At 41.5% G+C, this 18,807-nt stretch overlaps 1 protein-coding gene across 1 annotated transcript in view; it reads right to left on the bottom strand.

Annotated features, from left to right (window-relative positions):
• Window positions 1–457: 457 nt before the first annotated feature.
• CPEB4 (cytoplasmic polyadenylation element binding protein 4) overlaps window positions 458–18,807 on the bottom strand; it is a 38,076-nt gene continuing 19,726 nt past the window's right edge. Inside the window, exons 3-8 of the mRNA XM_056502012.1 lie at window positions 11,273–11,446; window positions 9,535–9,624; window positions 8,951–9,069; window positions 8,017–8,131; window positions 7,693–7,874; window positions 458–4,855 (exon numbers count right to left, since the gene is read on the bottom strand). Of these exons, the coding sequence (XP_056357987.1) occupies window positions 4,628–4,855; window positions 7,693–7,874; window positions 8,017–8,131; window positions 8,951–9,069; window positions 9,535–9,624; window positions 11,273–11,446 (908 nt within the window). The 3' untranslated portion in view covers window positions 458–4,627. The remainder of the gene's footprint in view (window positions 4,856–7,692; window positions 7,875–8,016; window positions 8,132–8,950; window positions 9,070–9,534; window positions 9,625–11,272; window positions 11,447–18,807) is intronic.

Below are 18,807 nucleotides of genomic sequence, written 5' to 3'. Positions count from 1 at the left end.
CCTTTAAAGGGACGGAGTGACAGGACACAGGGAATGGCTTCACGCTGTCAGAGAGCAGCTTTGGGTGGGATATGAGGATGAAATTCCTCCCTGTGAGGGGCTGTGGCTGCCCCTGGATCCCTGGCAGTGTCAAGGCCAGGTTGGACTGGGCTTGGGGCAGCCTGGGACAGTGGGAGGTGTCCCTGCCATGGCAGGGGTGGCACTGGGTGATTTTTAAGGTCCCTTCCATCCCAAACCAGCGTGGGGTTACCTGTGCCTCAGTGGTTCTCTCCTCACCTGCTGCATCTTCACCTCCCCAAGGAATCTTTGCTGCATTTGTGACCAGAACAGGGCAGCAGAAGTTCCCCTTTCCACCACACACAGCCCAACAAAATCCCCTCCCCAAGCCCCACGAGCTTTGGCCACAAAGGAACGAGTTCCTATGGGAAACTCAAAATAAAAAGGTTAAGGAGAAACACTGAGTTAAAAGTTTTATTCATTCAACATCTCACATTACAAATATTTAAAAATTATATGCATACTGGTATAAATAGTCATTTGCAAACTATTTAATAACATTAATTTTCACTAGCACTTCAACAAATGAACTCTTTAAAAAAAGTAACTTGTGTTATATAACTTAGAGTAGAACATACAAAAATATGAACTTAAACGTGAAAATGACTTTAATAAAAAATGAATTACCCTTATTTAAAATGCTATAATAAATACTACAACCTCCCCATACACAGTAAAAACTATATGGAAATTCAGCCAAGTAGTACAATTAACTGACATACTTAAATAACTTTTCCTTCTGATAATATGAGCAATACATTGGGGGAAAAACATATTAGGGATTAGTAAAAACTAGACACCCACTTGCTAAAAGTTTCACTTCCAAAAAATATAACAAAAAAATCTGATGAAAATTATAAAAACTAATTATACTTTAAAATTTAAAAATATAAAAAATAAAACAGTTGAATACAATATTGTCCCAATTCTTACAATGCTATCACAGTAGCTTTAAAATAAGATAATAAAATAAAGCAAATGACCAAAACGTTTTATTCCATTTTTTTTTAAAAATAATCTCAAATTTACATTAGTAGAAAGATTGATTTCTGATTCTTTTCTTTAGAAACACCAGCAAGAAAGAGGATTTACTAGAACAGTAGAAAATGACATTTTTAAATGTCTGCAATTAAAAACAAAGAATTACACTGCAAAGATCTTCCAGAAGTCTGAAATAGGTATTGCACATAACTTGAAGTTAACTTGCCACAATTCATCACATTCAAGTTTTAAATCACCTTTGAACAGAAGGTTTGAACTCTTCAAAAACACAAGGGGTGAATTATCAAGTCTTTCCAACAGCATCCTTATAAAACGCTAAATTCAGTCACTGCAAGGTTGAAATTTGCATTCTGCAGAGGTCTGTGTATGGAGAAGTAGAGACTATACCAAAAAAGCACGGGGCAGTGGGGTTCCTTTACATATAAAATAATCAGAAACACTTTATTTTACATTGCAAAAATAACCATGGAATTACTCTGCCGCTGCTCATTAACACCCCCCCTCCGGCAGCTAATTCCACCCCAATGAGCCTGGGGCTACACGGTAACCCCAGCAGCCCCGAGCCATCAGGAGGCCTGGCCAGCACTGTGAAGCACAGAGTAATGGAGAGATTTGTTTATGCCCTGGAAATCGAAGTGTAACCAAAGGATCTGTAAACACGCTTGTCACACAATCACAAGTGAATATTAGTAGAATAACGATTTCTTACATTAGTCATGCATACTAACATTACATGCCTGCCACCTAGCAGGCTCTCTTTTATTCTTTAAATATAATTTAAAAGAGCAGACACGGTTCTGCATCAAACACCTAACATCGATTCTTTAGTAATAATAAAAATGGCTAAACATTCACCAAAAACGTCTGCATTTGTGTATAATTTTTAAAAACTCAGTAAGAAGCGGTAGACAATTTTGATGGTTCTTGATTTTTAAATTTCTACACTATATTTATGCATTTAAATTTCATGGGTCTAAAGACAAGTGTCATTTGTCACTTTCATGCTTTTTTCTTCTTTAATTCTCAACTTTACATATACTATTTCTTAAATTATATGTACACCAAATACCTGGTGCTGGGCTAAGATGTTTAAGCAACATGCTTTCTTTTCTCTGCAGATTCTAAAATAGCATTGCCAGTGCACAACATCCATAATTCAAAATGTATGCAGAGCACTGAAATGTATAAAAAGCAGAATATAAGAAAATAAAATTTATTAAAATTATTTATATTAAAAAATGAAGTATATGAAGATCTCTCAGTAATAAAAGTACAAAAAGCTACTCTTTGCAATATGAAAAATTGAGGTATTGCATAAAGAGATATCCCGTCAGTGAAAAGTGTGCCTAAAAATGCTCACTGTTGGAAAAACAAGATATACAAAAGTAGTGCATAACAAATATACATTATGTGCATGACAAAATAAGTTAGCTACAAAAACACTGTACCGAAATTCAGCAGGTCATGTACAAAGGGAAAAAATTATTATTCAAAGCTAGTTCTCAAACAGTGTTATTTTCTTGTAATGGAAACCCACCTCACCTGTTTGCTGGGTAGGATCGGCACAATAGCACACCCCAAGCCACCTACAAGCATTAAAAAAATGAAAGGAACATTCCAACTAGAATTATGTACTTCAGAGAAAAAAAAGTCCCTGACAATCTACACAAGAGCACTCTGCATTTGCATTACTGTTGTCAATATTTTCAGGGATTTCAGTAAAAGCAGCTCCCTTGCTATACTTGACTAAAAGACAGCAAATGTCTCCATTTTGACCTTTGGAACTTGGTAAGGTATCAGTTCATTAAAGCCTGTATTGAACAGAAAAACTGCTTCTCATAAAGATACTGGGGGCTGGGGGAAAGGGAAGAGGGGGGCTTTGAAGGGAGCAGATGTTTTCCAAGCAGTGCCAGGGCAAATCTTTGGTTTGGGAGACTCTCAGGTGGTCCCAGGCCCCTGGGGCCGGGCAGAGATTGCCACAGAATCACTTTGTTTGCACACTGCTACATCCTTGGTGGAGAAGTTGGCCAGGGCATTTAGTTCAAAAGTATACTAAAAATAAAATTTTCAGAACTACTCCTTCATTCATGTGTTTCAAACTAAACCCTCTGCACCCACTGGTCAGCGTTGGCTCAGTGTCCCGGGCTGGAGCTTCTCAAGGCAGGACTGAGTTCCAATAAAGCCGGCGTTAATTTGAGGTGTTGGCACTTCCACCTTTATCCCCCCACAATTAGTTCTGAAGAGCTGGGATCTCAGCTGGGATTCTTTCTACAGGAACAGTAAGAAAGGCATCTGCACACTTGCACCATCCCACGCACAAAATTCGGCCAAGGGTGCAAAGCAGGACCTGCAAACTCCTTGGGTTCGTGCCTTTGTTACAGCAAAATTTGAGGGGACTGAAATCTGACTTTACAGCCAAGATGGGAAACCAATAAGCAGCCAATTGGAGTTTGTGTGCCACAATGGAATATCAAGACTCCAGTAAAAATCAGTGATATCCTTGAGGTATCTTTAGGTTTTCTACTTTTTCACGTCAAAATGGAGAGCAAAGGCTGGCCCCTGATGAATGTTAGTATATTAGGATATAGAGTTATATATAGCCATCAAAAATAAAATCTATATATTTATCCTTCAGGAGAGGAAATGCCAGTTCACTAGTTGTCATTACTCTAGCTTTGGTAGGATATCTAGGGCTGTAACCAGACAATTGAGTTCTCTTAAAGAAAAAAAAAAGTGCACTCCCCCCTCAGTAGTAACTTTACTCAACTTTTACATTCAGGAATTCTTAAAATGTAATCATCTTGATGAAAATATAGTAAGCTCTGCCTATCTCATTAGTAATTTGGATGTGGGTGGTAGCCAGAGGCACGGTCAGATACACACCGAGCTAAAATTTCAGCCTCAAAACCCTTAAAAGAGTTTTAAAAAAAATACAAACAAAAAAGATCATTATTATAGTGCTGCTTCAACTTTGCTCATGCATTTCTGTTGCTTTAAACATGCTCTTTCCTGTTGGTAGGTAAATGCTAACTTCATCTGTTGCTGGAAAAATCCAAAGTCCAAACAAAAAAAGAAAAAAAGAAAAAAAAAAAAAAAAAAAAAAAAAAAAAAAAAAAAAAAAAGAGGCAAAAACAAGCTTCCCTGGGGGAAAAGTGTCAGAACAGACTGATAGTGTTATTGTTACATGGTTATTTAATAAAAGTATTATTATGTTCTTTATTAACAATAATTTAATTAAAAAACCAAAATACTCTATTGTTTCAATTCTCTTCTCTTAATATTTTTCTCTCCTCTAAGAAAACGTTGCAGGAAATTAAGTGTTCTCTCGGTAGTAAAGACAAGAGAATGCAACTCGCTTGCAACATGTTATCGATACGAAAAGGAGTTCCCAATACAGTTTTCAATGACAAGATTCTATAAAATACCCATCATAGGTCATTCTTTCGTTAGACTATTGTTAAATTACAACTACTACAAAAGGACATGCTGTGAGTGAGGGGCGGGGTGGGGAGGGCATCGGGAGAACAGAAGAGTGCACTTAATTGGAGGCCTGCAAATGAGCGATCCTTTAGTTCCAGCGGAATGAAATATGCCTGGGGCGGTCCCCTCCCTCCTTCACCAGGGGCTTGTGGAATTCCCTGCCGGCCCGGGAATGGATAGCAGCCCAGCAATATTCACAGTAATACTGCAGACACGTCACGTTAGCACAGAAGAACGGGGCGAACTTGCCGCCGCAGCGGGCGCCCTGACACTCGTCACACAGCTGATCGTCCAAGACATATGGCTTAACTTCCACCTGCGGCCACAAAACGAGACAGTTGGTCATTGGGGCATTGTGCACTGCAAATTCTTCACTCCACACCCGTGTTTAGCAGTAGGGAATGCTGCAAGTGAGATTTTCCCCCCTCGTGACACCCCAAAATTCACTTCGACAATTCTAGCCCCTCCTTGATCCTTAAGAAAAACCCCAGAAATCAGTGCTGACCATCAGTCTCACACCTGTGTCACTGATTTACAGAAAGCCTCAAACAACCTATTGGCTGGCACCAAAACCTTGGATAATTATGGGAGTTATTTCTGATGCCCAGTTAAACTCTGCTCTTTTCAGGCAGGAATGGAAACTGTTTCTACAACACTGGAACTGCTGATTAAATTCGCACATGACCTGCAAATTTCAGTGTCTGAATTTCCACCCTTAAGACAATTCATTTATCCTCTAAATAAACACTTCATTTCTGTATTTTTTCCGTGGCTTAGTCCTCTCAGCAAAAGGAAATCCACCTGATCTTGCTGGGATCAAATGAGAGGCTTAACAGGGGACTGATGCCCTCCTACGCTTGGCATTAAGGGCCAGGTGATGGGCAGGAATTCAGAACAGCAGAAATAAATATAGGTACAAGTTCCTGCTCTAGAAGGGTTTGTGAACCTTCCCTGGAGCTCATTTAATGCAGTGTTTTCAGCAACATTTTCAAACCCCCGGGCAGGGACTGGTATCTCTGCTGTTATCTCTGCATCTGGCCTGGGGCTGCTCCTCTCTGCACCTCACAGGCCTTGGACACACCTCAGGCAAATAAGGGCACTCACAAGTTCCTGGCCTTTGAAACCCACCCAATTTTATCTCAGCCCAGATGGCACTGCAGTAGTTTGATGTCATTTTTGCTTACAGGACACATAAACTGCTCAGACACAGCACAGCAGCCTTTTTAATGACCTGTTTTTCTCCTCTTTCAGCGCTCTGACTTGCACTGCCCAAAACCCCACCCTGCCAACTCAGCCCATCTGCAGAAGAGCAGAAGCAGGAAAATATCCCTAACAGCACATTCCCCATCCCCTGATCTGCTGGGCAGGGGGAGGTTGGGCATTTTTTGGGGAGTGCTGCCTTCTCCAAGTGCTGAAAGGACAGAGATGCCACAGAAGCCTCCTTCGTGTGCTAATTCTGCTCAGCCACCTTCAGAGGCCAAACTGCAGCTCAGGTGTCACATTATTCTGAGTGTGACACGGCTCTAAGTGAGAATTCTGAGCTGGGCACAGAGGATTTCCCAGCTGCAGAAAGCCTCAGTTACAGCAGCCCCATCAGCCCCACTCAGGGTGGGAGCCTCAGCCACTGAACCCTTCCTGTGCATTATCTCAGGGCACACCCTTTAGCAGCACCTCCTTGCCTAATTTCACAGGAAATCCCTTCATGTTACTGTTTTTTTTTTTTTTTTTACTAATTTTGTTTTTCTTTCTACAGAAAAACAGTATTGGAAAACTAATAATAAATAGAACCTTAATAAAAACTAGTGCTGCTGTGTTTTTACCTCCCTCATGAACCCAATCTCTCTTATAATGAATCCTCTCTGAGGATTTTCCACACAAAAACTGCACAAAAAATGAGGAAATAGGGAGTGGGAGGAGAGAAGGAAGGGGAAATAGATTGCAAAATTTTTTTTCAGAATTCACAAGTACTTACTTAAATTTGCAGTTCCACCAGCTTCAATGGACCTATTCACCCAAGTGTCTGCTTATGCAAGCACAAGTTGCACAAGGGCAGCCCAAATTATTTGTTCAAAGCTGTACAGAACTTATTTCAGAGCCAAGATTAGAACAAAGACATTCCAATTCACAGGCCCACAGTCAAATTGTTGTTACAATTCTTCTGCTTTATAGCCAAGGCAGAAGTGAAATGATAATGGGCTAATCAGCCAAGTTTGGAGGTTTTCCACTGTATTAACTATAAAATTAAGATCAGCAGTGACAGTCATGTAGGAAAAATCCAGAGACAAAGCATGAATTACAAGAGGAGACGTGAGCATCTGAGTTTCCCAAAACTGTGGTCTGAAGATCACAGTAACTGGCAGTTACATTTTAGAGAGATGAAGAGGGCAGAAAGCAAAGTGCTGATCCATTTGGCATATTCCTCTGATTTAAAATAATAAGGAATACAATAATAAAGGAATGAAATAACCAAGTACAGCCTTTGCACAGGCTGTGGAGGATGACTGCAAGGCTGCAGGGCACAGTAAAAAGTTTACAAGGCATTACCAGGATGCTCTGGGACACCCAGCACACACTGGGGTGGTTCTGCCTGTTCTCCCAAAGGATGCACAGCAGGAGGAAAAGCTGCCCCATCCTTAGCAGGCACCTCCCTCCCTGCATCTCACAAACACTACAAAAATGAGAGGGCACAGTCCTAAGGGAAATGCAGACTGGATATGAGGAAAAAGTTTTTCACTGAGAGAATAATAAAGTATTGGAATGGTCTGCCTGGGGAGGTGGTGGATTCACCATCCCTGGATCTGTTTAAAAAAAGACTGGATGTGGCACTCAGTGCCATAGTCTAGTTGAGGTGTTAGGGCATGGGTTGGACTCAATGATCTTGAAAGTCTTTTCCAACCCAGTGATTCTGTGAAATCCTTGCAGTGGGAACATCTGAAGAGCTCAATATTCTTGGAAAAGGCCAAGGCAGCTGCCACACTTCCCACTACACTCAGCAGCTCCAGCAAGTCTTTTTCCCAGTCACCTCCCACGTGCCAGCACCACCAGCCCCCTACACTCCTGTGTTCCTGCTGCTGCTCTCAGAGGCACTGAAGCAGGACTGAGCTGCTGTCAGTGCCCGAGGGCAGCCCTGGGGCAGAGAGGGCTGGGCCTTACCCGTTTATCAATCTCGCCGTGCTGCAGCTGCACGAAGCGGGCGCTGATGGCAGCGATGTAGCTCTGCTGGTTGGAGAACGCGACCCGCCCCGCGCCCTTGGGGTACTTCAGCTCGGGGTCCGTGTCGATGCCGGCGTAGCAAACCCCCCCGTAGAGCCGGTCCATGATCATCGCCAGCTCCACTGCGGCACAAACAAACAGACACAGCTCTAGGCTTGCTCCCTTCTCTCCAGTCCCCCACTGTGTCACCACACTCAGGCTGGCTGCCCCCAGTGCTCCCCAAAGCAGGCTGCACGCCGACACGCCCACTGCTGCAGTGTGTACCTGCTCGTAAAGGCCGAGGAACACCACCAACAAAAATGGTTTTTCTTGGGTCAAGAGGCTGGGAACCATCCATAACAAAATCACTATCACTAAGGTTCCAAGGCCGGATCTGAACCTATGGACAAAAAGCCTGGGTTTTTTAACCATTCACAATTCAAGTGTCTCAGTAATATAAATTACAACAGTGTCCTATAGAGAAAAAAACTTCTTAAACAGCTGTACTTTCTAAACTCTACTTGTTCAGCAATCATTTCTCAAAATGAAATGGTAACGAGCTCTCTTAAGACAGACCATTTGAGGATGCTAAATTTCACCACTTCCTTGTTACCCAAATTTCTGGGGAAAAAAACCTCACCCTCTGCTGACACATTTACTTCATCGTGACTGAGCTGTGCTGTACAACCCTCCTGGTCACACAGATCTGCACTGCTCCTCTTGTCCCAGCCTTATCTCAGTGCAGCAGGCCCCAGAGCTGCCTGTTTAGTTACTGTGCTGCTTTGTATTTGGTTACAGCTGGCCAAAATTTGAAGCACAGGACTGGAGCAGAATTCTACCCAACTACTGACAGACTTGCATCAGCCCCCCAACCATTTGTATATTAATTATTTATAGTTCAAAGCCATGGTGTGATTTTTAGGATTTATCTGTTACATACAACATTCAGACAATAAGAATTCTACATGTTCATCATTAGCAAGCATAAAATACCTGTCTGGAAACACATCTTTTTTCCAATAAAAACAGGCCTTGTAACTAGACTAAAAAACTTTCTTATGTCTAGTTCAAAAGTAGTAAGTTGGTTTTTTCTCTCTTAATTTGACACCTTGAAGAAATTTTAACATTACCATTCTGAAGACAGAAAGAACTGCATGTTGAAGAACTCAATTTGTGTTTAACACCCAGGAGTTGTGCAGGCCCTGACAACTGCACCTACCGGTTTGTCTTTGATAGTGGGGCTGGAAACACAGAGATAGAGCTTTCCATCTTCTTCAATGCATGCATCAATCAGTGCCTGCACAGAGCTTTCATCTTGGAACAGCAAAAATGCATATCCTGGCCAAGGGAAAACACAACCATCACTGCTGCTGTCTGTTTGTCTATAGGATCAGATTTTAACTCAGAATTAGGTTTGACATCACACACAGGAAGGGAGAAGATTGAAGGTGCTCTCAGCACACATTGCCAACCCACAAGTGCTCTGGTTGTTCATCTAAGGGACAAATCCTTCCCAGCTGCTGTGGAAGGCATTTAGTGCATTTAAAAAGCTGTTATTACATGTACAACAACAGGGGGAAAGAGTGAAAATGGAATAAAGTAAAACCAGGAAGGAAGTTAAGGAAGAATTCTTTTAGTGAATAATAACTGCAAAGCCATAATTGAAACTTCACCAGCTTAAAACAATCCCAAGGATTAAACTCTTTTTTTCCCCCTAAACATTGTGTCACTGCCAGACCAATCCTGTGTTTTCTTACAAAAATTATTCTAAAATGCTGATCTTATTGGTTTGCAGGTATTTACCTTTAGGAGGAAAATAAGATTTGCTCTCTGCCTTGTGTGGCCAGTCTACAATCAAAGGTCCAAAGCGCCGAAAACTTGCAGTGATCTCATCTGGAACAGGAGGGGAGGAAAAGACATGAGCTTAAAATAACTGAACTTAAGGCATTTGAAAGACACTGATTTCAGGCAGCTTCATGCTATAAACAAATTCTGTGACCCTCCAGGTTCAGCAGCTCACAGCAGTGCTCAGAATCTTTATGACAAGGCAGTCCTTATAAAACAAGACAGGCCAAAGCTCCAACTTTTCTTTCTACTGATAATTATAAATAAAAGTTCATAACCCACTAATTCAGAGCCACTGTATCTATACAGTTATGCCAATCCAGCTTCAGCTACTCTCATGGGTGACATAAAGTTCAGGTTGCCATTTTACAGCAGTGCATTATAAGCTCTGACACAAAAAACTGGGGATTAAAACAATTCTGTGATTAAAAAAAGAACTCTTCAGCTTTATTGTTGCATTTCTTCTAACCACTATCCCAGCAGTCTCATACACACAGAACACAGAGCTCTGGTGAAATGAAGCTTCACAACACCTGGACTTTTTAATTTAATTTTAATAACAAGTGCAGTGTTCTGCCACCTGTGTTTTGTGATGGACCCACCACAAGGCCCTGGTCCCTCAGGATGCCCTGCACAGATTCATTCCTGTCTGGGCTCCCACCATGCACAGGTCAGAAGCTACCACAGGACAAAAATCATTGCTGGAAACAACCCCAACCTCACAGGAGAAACCAAACACAGAGTTAGGACTTGATACCCCACACAGACCTTATAAAACAGCAGCTTTTCCTGCTACTGACTTCTGGGGCCTGTAAAATGATTGCAATGGATTTATGAGCTCCCACAGGTGATACTGGCTCGCTTAATTTTGCACTTTTGTACTTTTAATCCTGCTGAAATCAGTTTAATGTGTGGTGATTTTGTTCTGTGCTGGCAGAACGACACCACAGCCTGAACTCACTTGAATTATCTGACACGTGAAAGATCCATTTCCATTTTAAAGCTTGGAAAACACCCATCCCTGAGCTGGCACACAAAAGGTTTCCTGTAGACCACCTGTAGGCAGCACTTTTAGTGGGTTTAATTGCACCACCAAATTAGTGGCTTGTTTTCATTTTCTTCTGCCTTCACTCAGAGTCAGGATTAAAAACATGAAAGAGATGAATTTCTCATTTGGACTTGGCTATTTATTAAATCTTATCTAAAGTACAGACAGTTCTGCAGCACTTCCAGCTACCAGCTGAAAGTGAGCAAAATGGAGCTGAATTTAGTTAGTTACAAGGTCTTTTAAAGCTAAACAGTCCAATAAAGAACTAATACCTATATTATTTATACTTTTGACCCACTAACCAAACACCTGTGACCTGGAGTGCAGAACTATTAAACTAAAAATTACTACCTGAAAATTATGAAGAAGAAGGAACAAGAAAAGGAAGATGAGGTGATGCCCAAGAATTTCCATCTTGTCCCATCCCTACTACTATAGTCTAAAAACCCCAAATTCCAAACCTTTCACGATGTGAAATTACACATTTCTGTTCTAACTACACACCCGTGATTTTAACTCCATCGCTCGAATTTGGAATCTTTCTCCAAAGCCTCAATTCCAAAGCAGTGTTCTCCTGAGGGTCAGTGTCAGAAAGCACAGAAAGCTGAGGAGTCCCAGGTTTTTGGGCTGCCCTGGGGAGGGTTTTACCTTCGTCGATGTCGGGGGGCAGCCCCCCCACGAAGACTTTCCGCGAGTAGCGCTCCACGCGCTCCCCGTTCTGGTGGGAGAAGCAGTGAGGAGACCCCAGGCCGCTGTGCAGGCTCTGATCCCCACGCCCATCATCCAGGAACCCATCCTCCATGGGGAACAGCGAAGACTGACCTGAAGAGAGGGTTGGAAAAAAAAGAAAAACAGGGAAAAAAAACCATACTAACAGAACAAAGCGCACACTGTTGGAATAATTGGGGAAAATGCACCAGTTGCTGCATCAGCAGAACTGGGAGTGATTTGCCCTCTGAATGAGCAGTTATGTTCTCAATTTCATTGCACCCTTTTCGTTCCCAGCATCATCCAGCAGCTCAAATGCTTCATTTCAGAGGAGAGGTTCTGCTCAGAACAACCCAGGGTTTCTAAAGGGTGCTCGAGCTGACTGCTTTCCATAATGTTTTGTGTTTCCAATGTGGTTTTCTTTTAAAAAGGATAAAGAGGGAAGGCAATGGCCAATTTGGTTTCTGGGCCTTTCAAGTATCATGCCATATATTCCATTTCCCAGTGAACAGCTTATTCCAGGGAATAGATACAATTCTGAGGTGGAAATGGGAAAACAAGAATTCTACCAGTTAAATATATTACACATTTAAATTACCTGATATCAAAATATATCATAAACCACCCCCAGTAACTAACAAAAATAACCTGAGGGAAAAAAAAAAAACAAAAAAACCAGGAAAACCCAATGTCATTTACTCCAAAGACTGAAAATTTTGTCCCCCCTACAACTTTATTTCAGTGTTACAACAGAGTTTTGTTAATGGCCTCACTCTAAGAGAAAATGCTGTAAAATGAGAAATACTCCCCTCACAGTCCAGCATCTTTCTATGATAATCCTTTATCATGGAGTTCCTTAATAATATTTCTTTTTAAATAAAGTTCTTTGTTATAAATGCCACTGTATGATATCATAAATAGAGCACAGGAGCTGTTCTCTGCCATGAATTCCCTCTTTGGTTTCAATATTCAACAGCTACACAACAATCTGAGACTTCTGTTCATTTAAGGAATAAATATATATAGGGAGAGTAAGTAATGAGGTGTGCTACAATTTTTAGGATACATTTCTTTTTGTCTATGAGGTGATACACTGTGTCTGCTTTTTCAGGATTCATCCCAATCTACCACAGAAATGTACTGGTGAGGTTGATTTATCCTGGTTTTGCTTGCTCCCCTTGAAAGAAATTGATTTTAAAAAAGAGAACATCTTGAAAACAGAAAATCTGACCAAGATACAGACATTTGCCATGAAAAAAATCAAACAGCTAAGAAGCTGAAAGGGAAAAAAAAAAATAAAATCCACACTCCATAGAATTTATATGAATAAAAAATGGAAGGCTCGGTCAGGTTGCCTTATTTGAAATTTCAAGAATCTTTTCCACACCTTTAATAAAAAGAACAGTCAAGTATAATCAGGCCTCTTTCTGTAGCTGGGCAAACCTCATTCCTACAATGACAAAAATATTGTAATATTGACTCCAACCTTGTTTTTCCCTAAGGAACTGTTTCACCTCTTGAGACCCCAGTCCTGCAGCTATTGCTGGGAGGGAGCAATTCCCAAACCTAACTCATCTTTCCAGGCTCCTCAGCTGCTGTTGGAGAACTCCACACACACATTGAAGCCAGCAGGTCTGACACTCACTTATGCTGCATCAGCACCCAAAATTCCCAAAATAAACTCCTCCAGCATTGGTATTCATAACACACACACACACAAATACAACAACACAGCCCCCAGGTCACAAACCATCCAGGTGATGTCCAGTGTGATATTTCAGCCTCAGCTACTCCCTAATCCAGTTAAAATGCTGATTTATGGCATGCAGACTATGTAAATGTATGTGAAACTGCTCCCTTAGAAGTTTCAAGTTTGGGCTTTGCCCTCTAGTAAAAACTCAATGTTATTTCTCCCATGAGACATTGTCAACATTAGAAAATTAAAGAGGAATATTGTTACCTCGCCTTCTCCCATATGTCCTTGCTGCATGTTAAATGAGAAAGAAAACAGCCTTTCAATCATTGTTATAAGGACCAAAAGACCTCGTTTTATTGCCTTTATACTGACTCAGTGATTCTCAAGCCTTTGCAGATCCAGGTCATATTGAAAATAAGTGTTCACAGGCTGCCCCTCCCCACCCCCCATGGCCTCCTCAGCCCAGCTCTGTTACTTACTGATAAACCACGGTGACAGGAGGCTGACCAAGTGGATATGGATAATCAAAGAGACTTTTGGAAGCAATTCTAGGCCCGAATTTGCACATTTATTTATTTCTTTGAGCTATTCCTGGGGGTGTGCCTATAAGCAAATGGATCTTTCCTCATGCACCAGGCTCCCTCTGCCTTGCCAAGCTCCAGAATATTCCAACACTGCTCTCCACCCCAGCTGGAGGAGAAGCCCTGACACAAGGAAAGTGAAAGATTGGTGGGATACTTTCTGTTTCGAAATCAGGTTGCTTTGCACAACCCACTAAATCCTCGGTTCAATTCTGACTGGCAAATAACCAGCTGAAAAACTGAAAAAAATCAAGGAGAAAATTGGGCCACTAAAATTGCCTGCTAGACTCAGCAATGTGTCCAACAGGATGGATTCTCTCACACTAACCCAGGAACACTGTGCTGGAATAATTCAAGTTATTCCTACTTTTTATGTTTCAGAACAAAACACTTCTACCCCTAAAAACAACAGCATTTTCTGTGCTGGCTTGCAAGAACCCATTGTCAGAGCACGGCCAAACTTTCTAATCAAACTTGCACATTCTTTCTCTTTTAATCTCATTAAAATCTCTTTCTGAAAGCAGGCCAACTGTTTTCAAAACTTGGATTCTTCCTGGCAAGTGCTGTGAGAAACTCTGAGGACATCATGTGTTTGATTTTGCTTCCCCATTCAAAATTGAGGCCGGCAATTAGTTGAAGCATTTAAATATTTGTAAACCACAACAATACAGGAGTCATTTCCTCTTTCCAAATAAAAACTGTATCAATCCAATTTACTTCATGATTATTTAACATCCGTAAGATCATTTCACTGCTCTGGTAGAGACTCACAATTAACACCAAGAACACAAAATAACAAAACTCTGGTCTTCAGTCTGGAGCATATTCTTGAGGCAAAGGTTTTATGGGAGAATCTTAAGGGCTGAGGGCCTTTACAATTATAGTTTTTCCATGGTAATTTTGAATTTAGAAATGCAGGAGGCTGGTACAGCCCTCAAAAGATAAATGTAAGGAAATCACAAAGCATCAGCAATTTGCTGTGTCCCTGCCTGAGCCCAGCAGCCTCTGCACGTTTTGGAGCACATCGAGCACTCTCCAAGCCAGCTCTGCCTATAAAGCCATCAAAATCCTGCTGGTGGTTTCTGAATTCCTGACAAAACCACACAGCCTGCTTCCCTCAGTGCTGGCAGCAGCACAGACACCATTCCAGCTCAGGCCAGGGGGCTCTCCCAGCTTCCCCACCTGAGCACTCAGGACAAAAGGACTTTTCTCCTTTACCCCAAAAAGGCTCAGCCACCAGCTGGGAATTATTCCAAATACTAAGTTTGGAGAACCAAATACTATGATTTTTCCCTCTTCCTCTTCTTAATTTGCCTCTTGTTTTCAGTCTTTGCTTCACATCTAAGCCACAAAATACCAACATCTGACATTTCAAAACATTTCTCAGGAGCCACAGTTTATAAACTGGCCAGCACAGCACAGATACAAACTTTCTCTGCTCCCTGAATGCAGAGTTCATCACACGCCATTAATTTCACACAATGTGGAACTCTGTGAAATACAAACAGCATTGAGGCAAGGAATGCTCTCTTGGCAGGCCAGGAGAGCAGCTGAGTCCCCCCTTCTGGCTTTCAGAATTTCTGATTAGAAGGTTTTGCTACAGGAGTACCCTGAGCTGAGCTGCTGCATAAATGGAGCCTTAAACTGCCACCAAGCACAGGAAAAAGTTTAATTTGTACATCACAACACTTGCTCATCCCTTGCTGAGAAATGAGACAATTGCAGCCTTGCTTTGGATTCCTCAAAAATGTTTTCCCCTTCCTCATTTCTTCAGATAATTGCATAAAGGGCCTTAGATTTATTTATTTCCTGAGCTATCTGAGCAAGAATTTTGCTACAAAACCTAAAAAATACAAAGTGTTCATGCAGCTGGTTCAACTGCTCATTAATAACCAATGCAGAGATGTTTTTCCAATAAAATCAGCCTGAAATTTAAAATGCTATTAGCAGCTGCTTCAATTATTTTGTCCTCTCTTTATTCCTGTGTCTGAAATAAAGCCATAAAGAAAGTCAATGATGTTTTGCAAAAATCTGCTTTTACTGTAATTTTAAGGAACATCAGGAACAAGCAACCCACTTGTGAGCTGGATATCCTTGAATCTACCAGAGAAAACATTTCCACTTGCCTGAATTTTACTTTTAAATGATAGAATAGAGCTGAAGCACAATCTGCTTTAGCCATTAGACCAGCAGAGCTTTATTCCTCCTTTTTTTTTACACTCAACTGTACTTTGCAATTACATCAAGATTGACAATGCTGTGCACAAGGCCATTAAAAACATGATCTGTAATATTTTAGTACCTTTCCCCCTCTGCTCCCTGAGGGCAGGCAGGGCTGGTTCTAACTGCAGAGTGAGATTTTATCATCACTCTGTATTTCACAAGGAGTTTCACATGTCAGGCATGGATCACATGATGCTGCCACAGGTAAGAGGACATTTCACAAGAGGTTCTGCAAGGTCACCTCAAGCTCTGTTTCACCAGGGAACCAATTAAACATCTCCCTAACCAAAGGAAGAAAAGTGAAAATTCTAAAGAACATCTCTAATTCATATTTGGTTAAATTTAAATTATCTCTTATTAAATTTTGAGACCCAAGCAGGGATTTTGCAGAGCTACACACAATTTGTCAAATTAGAATATAAAAACTGTATCTACCTACATGTATTACACACCAAAGTATTTCTATTTATTAGAGCCTTACAACTTAATTCTTAGATGACATTTTCAGCATGAAAGCAGATAATGGCATGAAAAGTTGTGTTTAGATTAGATTTTGGAAAGAAATTCTTCCCTGTGAGTGTGGGGAGGCTCTGGCACAGAGCAAGTGAGGCTGCCCCATCCCTGAAGTGTCCTCCAGGTGCTTGGAGCACCCTGGGATAGAGGAAGGTGTCCCCACCCATGGCAGGGGGATGAAACTAAATTATCTTTAAAGTCTCTCCCAACCCAGACCACTCTGTGACTCTGCAGTTCTAAGGCAGGCAAAAAAAAATAATTATTTTTTATGCATTCCTTGATTTCAAAAAAGGAATCACAAAAGGGTCAGTCACCAATTCCATGAGTGTTAATATGAGACATTTGCATGTGTGCAGAAACCTTGCCCAGTTCAGGGCACTTAATCTCATTCCAAGCAAATGATTCCAAGCACATGATGTGGAATTACTCCATGCTGACTGTGGAACAACAGCCCATACATGGCAGAGTGGCACCAGCCCAGGACACCTGACCCAGGAGAAATTCTGTCAATACAGAACAAACTGAACAAAATGGGAACAAATCTGTGCTGCCAGTGAATGTAACCCATGTCAGAACTTTGCATTTTACAGTCCCAGCCATCTCTGACACACTGTCCAATGAGATCCCTGTCCTAAAAATTGTTTTCCAAACCAAGTCACTAAAAGGGAATATGAGAGATTCCCTTTTTTTGTGGATTTCAAATGCTACCAAACTTCAAAGAGCAAAAACCATGCCAATAATATTTTATTAATCTTAAAACAGTCTTACAAAAATTAAGCAGCTCTGTATGTACATCTGAGGAATGTATATCTGACACACTTTCAGCAATGTCAAAGTCAGCATGAAACCAGCAAAGAAGCCTAAATATTGCTGCACAGTAAAACCAAGGATTAGCACCTTTAGAATTACTGATTCTGCAAAATTAAGCAGCAGAGTTGCCAAAACTTGTATTTTTTCTCCTAATTTACTTTTAAACACAATGTAAAAAGAGATTTAAAAAAAAAAAAAATGTGTTGTTAAGAAATACAGCTCTACCTTATGTCCAAAATGTCCAAACAAATGCTGAAAAGCAGGAGTATTATTGTAGATGCAAATATTATGCTTTATTTCAAGTAAAGCCAGATGCCTGCAGACAAGTATTTACCATTCCTTCTGTCAAGAACAGGAACAAAATGAAGTTTCTGTTGTTCCATAGCACTCAAGTACAGGTCTGACTAGAATCTTTAATTTTCAATTCCAGGTCACTGTCACAAAACAACTGACAGATAAAAAGTAAACAGGTTTCTTTCCTTCAAAAAAACCCTGTGGAGAATCACCCTGCAAAAAACCCTTTGGTAAAAAATCCTTTGTTTTACCTGTGATTATGTTGAATTAATTGGGTTCATGTGGTAGAAAGGCAGAACCTGAGTGAGTGGCAGAAAGCAGATTCTCAGCATAATTGCAAACAGGGAGTGTTGACAACTTTATACATCAAATAACCAGGGCTGGAGGAGAGGCTGAGAGCCCTGAAAGGGAAAGTGACTGTTCCCAAGGCTGTGGAGTGAGCTGCAGGTTTTTAGGGCTTTAATGTGCCTAAAGAAAATCTGCCTCACTGGAGAGATGGGCAGTCACAGCCAGGGGAGAATTATCCTTGGGAAGAAGCTCCCCACACTCTTCTCCCTCTTTTTCCAAACTCTGGATGTGTCCCTGTGCCACCTGCTCCAGGTGACCCTGCCTTGGCAGGGGTTGGGCTGCAGGATCTCCAGAGGTCCCAGCTCTTCTGGGATTCCCCAGTTGCCAGGGCAGGCAGGGACAGGAAGGAACATCCTGCTTCCAGCTCTGCCCCTCCAGCCCAGCCTCAAATCCAGCCCTGTCAGGAGCTGGAGATAACTCCTGCACTGGGCAGCAGAGCCAGAGAGCCCTGGACATGCTTCCAGACATTACTGAATCCCAAAATCATTTAGGCTGGAAAAGCCCTCCAAGGCCATGGAGTGCAAGCTGTGACTGATCCCAATTTTGTCACCCAGCCCAGAGCACTGAGTGCCACATCCAGTCCTTCCCTGGGCACCTCCAGGGATGGGCACAGTTCAAGCCTAAGTGTGAAGGGAAATGGGATTAAAAAAAAGGTTCAGTTTGTGTGAGGGCTTTAAAACCCAGCAGCAGTGTCCCTGCTCTGCTGCTGATGCTCTGCCAGACCTCTGCACTGAAGGAACCTCCAGACAGGATTTTCCTACAGTTCCACAACCACTTAACTACTCCAGAAATGTGACAAACCCAATTCAGTCTCTTTCATCTCAAAAATATAGAAGCTTCAAAGGTAACTTTGAAGTTCCTTTGTTATCAAACAGCAGAACAGAGAGAAATCTCCTAAACTAACCTGCTACAAATCCTAGACACAGCCACAGCTTTGTCTACCAGGGATCAATATTTGTTCCTTAATTCCAATTATAGTCCAGTGGGTTACTGCAAATCAATTTAAGTGG

This window comes from Oenanthe melanoleuca, chromosome 13, assembly GCF_029582105.1.
Source record: "Oenanthe melanoleuca isolate GR-GAL-2019-014 chromosome 13, OMel1.0, whole genome shotgun sequence".
Taxonomy (NCBI): domain Eukaryota; kingdom Metazoa; phylum Chordata; class Aves; order Passeriformes; family Muscicapidae; genus Oenanthe; species Oenanthe melanoleuca.
This window is presented reverse-complemented; position numbering and strand designations above follow the sequence as displayed.